At 37.6% G+C, this 12,850-nt stretch overlaps 1 protein-coding gene across 1 annotated transcript in view; it reads left to right on the top strand.

Annotated features, from left to right (window-relative positions):
• PTPN21 (protein tyrosine phosphatase, non-receptor type 21) overlaps positions 1 to 12,850 on the top strand; it is a 43,367-nt gene that overhangs the window by 3,094 nt on the left and 27,423 nt on the right. Inside the window, 2 exon segments of the mRNA XM_009319432.1 lie at positions 1,019 to 1,381; positions 12,724 to 12,848. Coding sequence (XP_009317707.1) covers positions 1,202 to 1,381; positions 12,724 to 12,848 — 305 coding nt within the window. The 5' untranslated portion in view covers positions 1,019 to 1,201.

The following is a 12,850-nucleotide window of genomic DNA, read 5'->3' as shown; positions in this document are numbered from 1 at the left end:
GTGTGTGAAGCGCTCTCACTTCAGTGGTAGCCCCAGCGCCCAGTCTCGCTGTAGCGACTGCCCTCAACGCACGTACTTCTGCAGAAGAAACCCCTGTATTTAGAGAATGTTTTTATTTTGCATGTCCTACTGAAAACCAGCACTCGTAAGAGTGATAAATTTCTCAGGCTAGGGTGCGTGCGGTGAGAAAACACTTGAAAGAGGAGGAGGGCGAAGCTTGCGTGTTAGGGAGTTGACTGGAGGGGAGACGGGAAGGTGTTTGCAAAAGGTGGGGAAATGGGTGGCTGCCTTTAGACTGAGAATAAGTATGTTTTTCAAGGAAAAGCTGGAAAATAAATGGTTCTCAGAATTCACGTACTCTTCTTGGTGAGGCAAAGCGTAACCTGAAACATCGTACAGCGGTTTAGTATAAGAAATAATGGTACGGCTAGCTGTAATTCAGGGAAAATTAGAGGAACTGGATTTTAATTATCTGGTAGGCAGTGGCTAAGGTGTGAGCTTTATGCCCCTCTTCCTGCCTTTCTTTTTTTTCTCCTTAATCGTTTATTGCGCTTGGTTTTGTGTTTAATCCAACAGATAGCAGCTGAGGCTGCATGCTGCTCTGAAAAACAAGCCAGATTGCTGGTTTTGCTCTTAAAGAAAATGCCTTTGTTCAGTATTAGAAATACCTTGGGCAACTCAGACTTCTTAGAGGTATTTCATTTAAATACTGATTCAGTTTAGAAATACTTATTTTAACACATTGCAGCCACATTTGATTAAGAATCATTATTCACTTGCGAGTTTAAAAAAAAAAAAATCAACTTGCCAAAGACCGGTGGTGTCTGTGGAAAAACCAGAAACACTGGTGCTTATTTCATTATTTGAATGTGTAACAGCTCTGCATTTTGGAAAAGCAGACTGATTATTTAGATTTAGAAAAAATATACATGTTATTTTTCCCATGTTACCATTCCCCCTTCAGTCAAAGTATTTCCGATTCTCGTATTTATTCTCTTTCTCTTTTGCTCCTTACCAGGATCCCAGTGGATGCCCCTTCTACTTGCCTCTTGGTGGAAAACTTGCTTGTCTTTAATGGATACTGCTGCTGCTGGTTGATCTCTGGAGATTTTACAGCTCCTTACCTTTTGAGAGAAGAGAGCTGCTTGTCCCTTCCCAAGGTCCCAGTCGTACTAGCTTTTTACCGGGGGGGGGAAAGAAGATGCCTCTACCTTTTGGGTTAAAATTGAAACGAACTCGACGTTACACGGTATCCAGCAAGAGTTGCTTGGTGGCTCGTATCCAGCTGCTCAACAATGAATTTGTGGAGTTCACGCTGTCGGTGGAAAGCACAGGCCAGGAAAGCCTGGAAGCAGTGGCTCAGAGGCTTGAATTGCGGGAGGTAAGCGAACTGTCCAGCGAAGGCATGATTTTTGTCTCTGGTGCTAGGTGACCTATGTGGTGAATCCTTCCATTTGGGGCAATCAGTTTATTTACTGGAGCAGCAATCCTGTGTTCCCCTTGTTTCTTCACGTTCTGGTCTTGATGAGGACTTGGATTGCTCCAAAACAGTTGCAAAAGTTACATTACAGAGCTAGGGAATGCCCAAGGGGAGGACATGTGAGAAGTGGCAGTGAATAGGAACTTAGAGCGATAAACAAAGCAACTGTTTTTTAAACCTGACAATGCTGAAAATGATGTTTAAAAAACCCCACAAAGCAACAAAAAAAAATTTCTACCTAAGCAACGTGGTTAAGAATTACTGCAAGACTTGAGACAACTTTTCGCTAAGGATATGAAAGAGGGTGTTATTTGTATGCATGTATTTCTTTCTGACGGATTAGTGATGTGAAAAGAACCTAAAGCACAAAATGTGATAAGTGTACCAGTGGCCAACTATTTGTATTGCTTGTTCAAATACCACAAACATGTTTGCAGACACTGTCTTGGAGCAAGCATATAGTCATTTAGATTGAGTGCTGGCCTCGTGGGGAAACGCGCTTTGCACTAGTTCAATCTGTATATATCTGTGTAACCTGCCTTTTTCCTCAAAAATTCTTCGCTTGATATTTTGAAGGATCCTTTTGCAACTGAAACTTACTCCTCTCCCACACATTTGGTGGTTATTCATACATCTCCTGTATTGAGTGAATTACTTCTGAAATGCTGAGCTGCAAAATGTTGTTTATAGAAATCTACATAGTCTACCAAAATATGAACCAATGTCCTTGTTTTATAATTTTGTTGAACACAGGTAGATTTGATTGCAGTAGTTGAATGCTCTGGATCCTGTATAAACTGACATTTCCCACGAGAGTCTCAAAAGGTTTAGTTAATTTTGTAGTCATAAAACTGTGACAGCATGTGTGCTTTTGGGGGGCAGGAGAGAGAAAACTTGTCATAAAAGTTTAGTGTTACTAACATTTTTCTGAAAAAAGATGCTTTTGCTCTGTTACGTGGCCTGCCATATAATGGTGTTTTGAATACGGGATTCAAATACAGGATGAAAACCCTAGACATAGGTAACCAAGAGTAATCGTAAAAATAATTGTTGTCTAATAACTATGACTTTTTTGAAATGTTATCTTTTCATTGTCAAGCAATGGCAACTGCTTATAACTTTGCTCAAATATTGAGCAAATAAATTCAGGACTCAATCCTGCAAACATTTGTTACTGTACGCAGCATGCATTACTGTAGGATTTCTCAGTAGGAAATGCTATATACAGTCAGATTTTTTTTTCAGAAATAATTTTTTTTCTGTTTGGAGAATAATAAATAAATGAAATAGATGTGACTCCATTAATCTTTAAGTGTTTGTTTACTGTTGTTGTTTTCAATCCCAATATGCATTCCTGTAGATTCTCCAAATATTTTTTTTTTAGTGTACGGTTATTTGGGAAAAATGCAATTCTGTGCAACAGTATGAATTCTTTTTTTATTTTTTATTCTGCTCCTTCTAGCAAAGGGAGACTACTCTCGTAGCCTTAGTGTTTACTTAGAACACATCAGATATCATATATTTAGAATTCAGTTATTGTTGTGTGAATGGCGTTTGTCAATTTTATCTCTCCACTTTCAGATGTCACTGCTAAGTCAACAGAAGGTGAAGAATTTTAACTGTATTTGGTTTGCAAAACGCAAAGGCTTTGTCTTCCTGAATGATGACTGCTAGCTTTTATTGAACTAGTCACAAAGTGTTGGAGATGCAGGTTTTTTTCAGCTATTCTTCATTAACGCTTTCTTTGGAGCTACTCCTAAAAAAACTATTTTTTTAAATAAAAAAGAGAAAGATGGCAATTCCCTCAATTAGGAGTCATATATCAGACTAAGGGAGTTGACAGTACACTATTGAACTCTGAGCGGATTCCTTCAGTCATGCATTCTTGCATGGATTATTTTGGCAGGAAAATGTGTTGCAATAGAAGGGAATGGAAAGTAGGGCTATAAATTACTTTCCAGAGCTTGCATTCAAAAAATGTTGTTCTGCCTTTAAATAGTCAGATTTGCCAAGCAGATACTGGATCATTCCTGACTGCTCGCTTAGTAGAAAGTTTCAGAAAGAAAAATTTGCTCAGCACTTCGCTTAAATCTGCAAAAACAACATTAGTCCTTGACCCTGTAAAATACTAAGTACTTTCTATAAGATGTTGCATATTGTTAATACACTAAGCCTCCTTAAAGCATGAGTGTGAATTCGGAGTGTTAAACATGAAAGTATGACTGTTTATTTGAATACTGAGACTTAACGCAGTTATGAAAACGGAGGCATCAGTTTCAGATTACTGTATATGGGCTACGCAGTTATGACATGCCATTCCCATGCACCTTCAAAACAGTTTATTGCAGGAGGTATGAGGGGAATCTCTACTTTTTTACACATTGAATGGTAAAATTTGTAAATGTCTCTCTCTCTGGTGTAGTCTGCAATTACTGAATTTGGGTAGTAAATTGAACGGCTTATTTGTAATGTGCCATCTTTTAAGATATTTGTTTGAACTGATCTTTATGTAAATGAGAAAACACTGGTTTTCTTTTGATTTTCCAGTTAGTACTTCTCAATTTCCAAGTTGTATACTATTATGGACACATAGTTAGGGTTTAGGAAGTCTTAAGAATGTTGACAGTTTTATTTTTTTATTGAATGGTAGACTTTACAGAAAAGTGAAATGAATGCATTAAACTAAGAAGAGTATCTTCTGGTATTCCCAGAATGTGACTCATCAGCAATGGGTATGTAATCCAGCTCTCTCAAACTGAGGAACTGGGGAAAGAAGCCAAAGGGAAAAGGGAACACAAGTTACTTACCCTTTGTAGCACAGCCTGTCTTTTATCCTGTGAGAGAACTATAACCAAACTTGATTTATGCAAAAAGCTGTATTTGTTGCCGAAAACTGTTCTGGAATTACAAGTTTTGAAAAACTGCTGAGAGCTCTGATTGTTAACTACCTTAAAAAGCATGTGAAACGCTGCTCATCTTGCATCTAGGGCATGCGTATACAAATTAAATACTTGAAAATATATAAATTATTTTTTTAAATGTTAATACAGCTAGATATCTATAGGATGTTTGGCAGGAAATGTTACAACTGATTTACCTCTCTTGCTGGATCTTTTATTTCTGTTTTCTTATAAACCAGAAAGAAGGGGCAAATTCTGTGTACAAGCAGAGTCTGACTTATCTGCAGTTATGTAGTAGAGGTTTGGGGACAAGTACAAGAAGTAATTGTAGGGAACTTCTGTGGAAAGTATGTGTTGCGCATATGCAAGTTCCTGTGTTTGTTTTGGACATGAATAGGAAAGAAGGAATCAAGGTTATCCGGATCCTGAGTAACTTCAAAGTTCTGAAACAGTGCTTCAGGAATGCTTGAACTATGCTGTAAAACTTTGCTCTGAATTCTAAAGTATCAGCTCTTGTTTGGAGAAAACACATAAAAATACCTTTAATTCAGTGTGGTGGTTTCTTAAGTGTGTGTTTTGCATATGTAAAGAGTGTTTTTAAAATAAGACCAAGTATAACTGTAAATATTCTTACAGGTGTTTGAATCAGTAAACATATTGACTGGCAAATAACAGTTGGGCCAAGTCATGACAGAACGGTTACTAACATAATTATGTTTATGCCTTGTATTGAAGTCTGACAAAATTTTAGCTAATGCTTGGAGAAATAAGAGGAGAAGCAGCGCTCATAGTTGAACTGCTATGCTTGCCTCTCTGAATCAAATTTTCCTTAAAATTAGGAAAGGAGAAATTGTCATGGAGGAATGTATATAAAAATACAGACCTTCACTGTGTAATCTAATTAATTTAAAAGATGCTACTTTATTGAAAAACAAACTTGACTCCATCTAAAACATATTAATTTTAAGTGTGCTGTAATTGTAATTTAGGAGCCAGGATAAGTTGAAGGATAGAGCATTCAGCCAAAAATCAGTAATTGCCTCAGTGCAATTGTTGTAGTTCTTCCTTTTTTGGAAGGAAAAAAGCTATATATTCAGGTATAGGATTTGCACTCAGTCATATTACACTGAGCAGCACAAAATTAAGGTTTTTCCATGAAAGCAGTAGTGGCAATTAGGAAACCTTGCCCCGATTTCTTTAGCTTTTTTATAAAGTTAGGTCAGAATTTGAATATACCACTTAATTGTATTTTTTCACTGTCACAATGTCTGCTAATTGCTGTATAGTTTTATACTAATTCTGACAGAAGAGGTTTTCTTTACTTCTGAAGCAAAGACATTAGTTTATTGTTCAGTATTTCTAGACTATGAAATTTTGCTTTTACCCACTGTAAAGCAATCAGAATGTAAGCCTCTGATGAATGGGAACATGATACTTCTTTTAATGTCAGTGCTGTGTAAGGTGCAAGTCAAAAGCAGGTATGTGAGTCCATCCTTCTCGGAGCCTCGGACAGTGGTGGGAAAAAGTAACATGATTTAAAAAAAAAAAAGTATGTGTCAACATTTCTTGGTCATGTTGATTGATAACTGACCTGTTTCTGCAAGAAGTTAAAATATGTCGATGGGATATAATGTATTCTATGCACTATGAAGGTATTGCTGTTTAGCTTGTAAAATAACCAGCTTACCTTTGTCTGATGTACTGATGAGTAGAATCTGCCTTGCCTGTCAGAAGACTGTTTATTCAAGATATCTGAAGGGTGTAAAACACAGTGTATTGTGATTTGTGCAATGTTTTAATTTGAATAAATTAGAATATGTCAGATTACCTTGCTAAGTATTGATTTTTGTTTGTTTATTTCTTATCCCTGCTGTTTTGCTTTAAGTTATAGATGGCAATTGCTTTATTTATTTAGCATTTGTGAAACCCATATTGGAGTAGTTAGGAGAAAATAAGTGTGTGTGTGTTGGAAAAAAGGTTTCCTTTATGAAAGAACTAAGACTTAAGACTGACTTCTCTCTGTGTTTGTATAGCTATCCTGCTAAATCCTCCCTCCTGCAGCTACAGTTGAAGATCTTGTCAGTACTAGAACAACAAAAATAGTATAAGCGAAAGTACCCTAAAGTGAGTTGTTTCAAGATGGGGAAAAGGGAAGGGGTTTTATGAGGCTAGCCAGTGGTCCTCTTTTTTCTGGAAGAAGAATTGGTCATAGAGGAGTGCAAATTTCCACTCGATGGCTGGTACATGGCAAGACTCAGGTTTCTTTCTCCACCACTTCCAGGAAGTCTTGGATCTTGTACACTGTCCAGTCCAGGCTGCTCCAAATCCTTTCTCCCCTAGAGATTGGGAAGATTTGTGGAGGAGGTGGTCTGCTGTGATAAGAGTGGAGTTTCTGGAGAATTTTCAGGGCCTCTTGTCTCATTCTGTAGTTCTTAACATTGGATGTAGGGTAAAGCTTTCTTTCACTTGGTATCTGACAGTTGTGCATAGTACGAGATTATTGACCCAGTTCTCCTGCATGCAGTTTAAATAAACTCTGATACCCTGGTGGCAGGAGCTGTTTTGTATCCAAGCATATAATAAAGCTAGACGCAGTGGAGCCCTTGGGCTAACTGGGATTTTATAAGTCTGACTGCAGTGCTTATCCTTCAATAATGAGAAGGTGTTTTCAGCACTCTGTTCAGGAAAGTCTTATGGCTTGTTTTATTTGTATGTACCAGTGTAAAAGAGGACAAGCCTGAAAATATATTTTGATTGCATTCTTCTGTAAACCTTGTTACTGTTTTCTTCTTTTTAATATCTTGCCTCACAACTTGGATGGTGATTCCTCAGGTCACTGTACCCTTGAGGCAGGTAGCAGATTGCATTAATTAGAAGGCACTGTACTAACAATTAGGAAACAATTCTCTTTTCCAGTCTATTTGTAACCTGTGAGATATTCTGGAAGATTTGTAATATAGGATTATGGAAATTAGCTGGGAAATATATAATTAAATATGTAAGTTCGAAGTAAACTTTGAACACTGCTATGCCTCAGGGGAATGTGTGGTAAAGTCTGTTTGTCCTCCCTGCTTCCATCCGCAAAAAACGGTTGGTTTTTTTTCCTTTAGTCTGAGGTTTTATAGAGAATGATTTTTTTCTTCTTTTTTTTTTTTTTTTTTAAAGATGGCAGTAATAGTGTTGTCTCAAAATCCTAGGGAACATAACTTTTTCTTTATATTATATTGCCAAAAAATGGAATGCACAGTCGAGTTTGGGGATCATAATAGGTGCTGTTAAGCTCAAGTGAGAAGATTACACACATTTTATATCTGGCATATACATTTGTAATTTTTATTTCTTTTCTAGATAGTGTAAACTGTGACCAAAATAGACCCTGAGATTCTATATTAAAACTTCTTTTTAATACTGCTAATCAGAATAACTGATATATACAAATGATGTTTAGATTAGAGCCAAAGTGGAATTATATTAGGGATGAGGCTGATCCATATTGAGGAAAACAGAACTAAATGCTGCATTTAATTTTAGCTAATATCAGGCAATTGGTTCAGGGAAGGACTATCTCATTGATTCCATTTCAAATTATAAAACAGATGAGGAATGGCAAAGTATGCTCAATAGATGTGGAAACTGATGAGAATTTTAAGACTTAAAGCTCAGTTTTTAATGGGTTTGTAATAGATAACACTTTTTTTTTTTTAAAAAGAAGGTGTTATTTAATTTACAACCAAGAATTTCTCAGTAAGCTGTTTCTCTTTGTCAGCACCAATTCTATAATGACATAGAATCACATAATAATTTGAGTTGGAAGGGCCCGCTGAGGGTTGCATGATCCCACCCTCTGCTCAGGAAGGCCAGCTTGGATCAGGTGTCTCAGGGACTGCCTGGGTAGTTTTGAGGGCCTCCAAGGACAGAGATTTGACGCCTTTTTGGGCTACCTGTTCCAGTGTTTGGCTAGTCTTGTTGTGAAATTTTTTTCCTGATCTAACTGGAATTTCCCACGTTGCAGCTTGTGCCCAGTGCTTCTCAAACTTGCAGTAAGCACTTCCAAAAAGAGTCTGGCTCCGTCTTCTCTATACCCCGCTTTTAGGCAATTGAAGTCCACAGTATGATTTTACTTTAGTCTCTTCTTAAGATTGATCAGCCCCACTTCTCTGACTCTCATCATACATCATGCCAAAAGATATAATATAGTCATCTACAGTAATGTAGTTTTGTGGCACTCATACCTGACGAAGCTCCTCTGCTTAGCTTAGGAAGTCTGGCTGACTTCACAGATGAAGTCACTCCACTCCCACCAACTTGTGAGCTGTAATACTGCATTGGGCTTTTGGTACTTTAGCGTTCTTGATAACTCTTGAACTTTTATGCAAAAATGCTTACTATTCCTGTCCGTGGTGACAGAAAGCGGCTAGGTAGAAAGTAACTGTGCATAAGTTATATGTTCTTTTTATTTCTATTTGATGTTCTTCAAAAGGGTTGGGTTGTGAATAAGTCACTAAAATAAATGAACCTCAAAGTAGTGTTAATCTTAACAGCTTAACATATTTTAAGAATTATGTCATGACATTCTTTTTAGAATTGGGTGTTGTCCTGAGCTGCTAATAATAAAATGTTTTAGCAATGAATAAAAATGGATTCTATTTTAATCAGTGCGAATATTCCAGGGTGCATTAAGCTCCTCTGAAAACTCACAGGATCAAATTCTGCCCTTGAAGTGAAAGGTTTGCATACAAGTCAGAAGCCAGGCTTTGGTCTGTAGTGTTTTGCTTGGCTTTCATTTTATTTTTGATAGTCCACATTGGAGGAGTTTGTAAGGGAAAATACCGTGGCAGAAAAATCTTGTTTAAAGATATGCTGGATTCCAGATAATATTTTAAAACGCGGAAACATTTTTCTTAGTCTGTTGTGCCAGTAACTACTCGGTTCTGTGCGTAGGCAAGAAAAAGTGGTCAGTGGTTTAAAGAAGCAGACCAGTGCAAGTGATCATCATGCCTTAAAAAGAGGCTATACATTCAGTTTAAGACATCAGGCTGTAGAACCGGGAGTATCTTACATCAGAGAGTTTGAAGCAGTGGTGGTGTTAACAGAAGTTTGTGCTCTTTCTCTCCTTACCTTTCTGTTACACATCTGTGCTTCTTTGAGGCTTAAATACACACCAGGTGAAAGTTATTCAAACAGTTGCTTAGAAATTTTTTTCTAAGTTTCTAAGTTTCCAAAAGTGTTTGCGCGGTATCTTTTATAGAAGTCTTTCAACTTTGTTGGTGTGCTTTTGTGGTTCTGTAGCTGTTACCCTCAGGTTTCAGTCTCTGCCTTGGCCTCTGCTCTCACCCAGAAGGTTGTGGTTCGACGTTCCAGATCGCACTCAGCCCTGGGGCCGATGCAGTTGACCTGTTGGGAGGTGGGCTGGGCCAGCACAGTAGGCTTTCTTTTTTGAGCTCTTCCTAGCAAGTGAGATCAAGTAGCTCATGGCATATAGTTCAACTTTAACTGTTGTTTTTATTTTTTGGTCCTCTAGTTTACTTACCGTCTTGCATTATATAGACATTACATTTATAACACTCGGAAGTTACAGAGTGTCAGCATCACAGTCTGACTTTGGCTCCTGTGACTGTGCGCGTGGTGTTAACAGTCTTGTAATGAAAGAGGAATAGACTTTTTACATGCATTCCTTTCCTCATTCAGTCTGCAGGAAAGATTGAGGAGTAGTCATTCGGTACGTTTTATCCTTTTCAGTATGTGATGTTGCAGTGAACAGAGTATTTCTTGCTTAATGGAGTTTGTGTGGTACTACTGTTATAATTCCTAACATCTTATGGAATCTTAAGATACTGTCTTCTCAATATCCTTGTGGGGTGGCGGAGGTTACCACACGCTATATCTTATGGTTGGGGGATTGAAGCACAGAAATAAAAGCAAATGTTGTCTAAGGTATTGGCAAACTTTGTGCACCTGGACTGAGAAATTTAGAAAACAGTGTTGTTTATAGTATTTGTATTCAGAGCCATATTCCTTTTGTCCTCTTGAAACTGGAAGTATTTATGACTTCTTAAATTTGACTCTTGGTTTTCAGAATTCAGAAGTGAAGAGCACACAGTGTCCACCTGTGAAAAATTTGGTTTGTAGGATTTGCTTTGCAAGAGAACTCTGTTTCTGATGTGGGAATACAGTCTGTTTCTCTGTGGTGATTTTTAAACTTTCCCAACCATGAAACTATTTTGTAGAAATCAGCATTCTGCCTTTTCTCCAGATATCTTCCACTGTACTGAAAAACTGCTTTTTTGTTCTATGAACAGTTCTAATTCAATTTAATTTTTGTATTACAGCCTGCCTTTTTATCAAATAGGACCAGAGTTGTCTTAGAGTTTGCAGAAGGGATCTTAATTAAGGTTAAATGGGCAGACTTCACCCTAACTTTTTTTTATCTTCTGAATACTGATTTTGCAGTTACATAGAATCATAGAATAGTTTGGGTTGGAAGGGACCTCTGAAGGTCATCTAGTCCAACCCCCAAACATGGTAACAGTAATTTTAATTTAGAGGATTTTTTTTTTAAACATTGGGAAAAAAAGCCCACCAAAACCCACCAACAATCACTTAAAACTGATGATGCTAATTTGGAGAGGGGTGAAGAAGTACATTTTGCCAGTATGCAATGTCAAAGGAACATTATGCCTTAGAATTGGCTCTAATTTCCCAGTTTTGCTAGTTTCCCAGAGAAAATGCTTTTATGGAATAGATGGTTTTGTTAATCTAATGCTACACCTTGACCTTTGTGCCCAGAATTACTTAATGATCTGTGCTGATACGGAGCATTGACTTCACTGCTTGTCCTTGAAGTTTGGGATGTAGCGTACCTGCCCATGCTGTGGTGGTTAAATGCATAGTCAGCCTGTCAGAGCTGTAAGGGATAGCCAGAATCCCATGAGGGTAGACTCTTCATCCTGTTTCGACTATAAGCTAAGAAGATGTATGTATATGAATCTTAAGATGTGTATATAGGCGAGTTTTCACAGGAAAGTAGTAAAGTGACCTTTGTCTACTACCAGCTGTCGCTCCCCCATGAATTTCAAATCTGTGCTCCAAAGCATCAAAACGCTAGAGCTTCTGAGAAAACAACAGTAAATACTTTGTTTGCTAGGTAGACACTTTTTCCAAGTCTAATTCACAGAAATTATTGATGTAAAAAAATCATTAAGATGAATGGTCCTTTGTTTTATAAAATTTCCTCCTTAATAGCTTTATTTTATATAAGTTAAAAGATCTGAAAATATATAAAGAAAAGTATTGGATTAAAGGTGTTGGTATTTCTACCAATTCTACATATAATAATGTGTATGTAGCAAGGACTTGGAGAATTTCCATGTAAATGCCTACAGATGTAATTGGTAATTCGTAGCATTCCCTTATCTCCCTCCCTCAGTTAAAAAACCTGTAATTATGATTTCTAGTTTTGCTATGATAATGACATGAATATTTTCCAGTCCATGTCCATTTGCTGATCCAGAACTGAGTAAAATAAGTACTGCAGAAGCAGATTTTAATCAGTTTAAACATAGCGGAGAAATTTAAATTTGAATGAGTGGCTCTGCAGTGTGGATTTAGAACGATATTGTGGAGTGATAGAAAAATCTTCTGGTCCAAACTCCTTCTCAGAAGAGGTCTAACCAAAGCTAGATTGTGTTGCTCAAGATGTTGTCCAGTGGGATTTTGACATTCCAGGGATGGACAGCCATCAGCCTCTCGGGGCAATCTGTTCCAGTGCATACTGTATTTTGTGTTTTGGCTTGGTCAAGAGTTGCCTGCTCAGGCAAGGTAGCTTGCTGCTGTACCTGGTCGTTTTTTTGCTCGTGGGATGAGCCATACATGTGCTTTAATGAGCTTGTCTTTGACTGACCAGCTGTCCTGTGCTCTTTCGTCCTTCAGCATCCCATGTGAGCCTGCCTGCCAGTTCCCCAGAGAAGCCATACTTTGCTCTCCTGCTGCCCAGTGTCATTTTCTATTTGCCTTCCTCACTTCTCTTAGTTTCCTGTCACACATAAATGCGTACTACTAACATCTGTAGGTTGCCACAACAGGGTCAGGGACTGTTCGCAAATAAAGAGTAGGTGTGGTAATGTTTTAGGTGGGGGACCTTATGTACATGGATTGCTTATCTGACGTGGAAGTAATGTCTGCTTTTGATACTAAATCTCTCTCCAGTTCTCTAAGTTTTCAATAACCCATAGCCTTAGTCAGTGTTTTAAAACCTTTATTTCTAAGTAGCAAGACTTTCATACAATATATTTTATCAAATATCACAATAGTAACTTTTTCATCATTTAAATGCCTCTTTTTCAGATTACATATTTCAGTCTGTGGTATTACAATAAGCAGAATCAGCGCAGATGGGTAGATTTGGACAAGCCTCTGAAAAAGCAGCTGGACAAATATGCCTTGGAGCCAACTGTGTATTTTGGAGTAGTGT

The sequence above is a fragment of the Pygoscelis adeliae genome, unplaced genomic scaffold, assembly GCF_000699105.1.
Source record: "Pygoscelis adeliae isolate BGI_AS28 unplaced genomic scaffold, ASM69910v1 Scaffold71, whole genome shotgun sequence".
In the NCBI taxonomy this organism is placed as follows: domain Eukaryota; kingdom Metazoa; phylum Chordata; class Aves; order Sphenisciformes; family Spheniscidae; genus Pygoscelis; species Pygoscelis adeliae.
The sequence above is the reverse complement of the archived record's forward strand: the minus strand, read 5'-3'. Positions and strand labels throughout refer to the sequence as shown.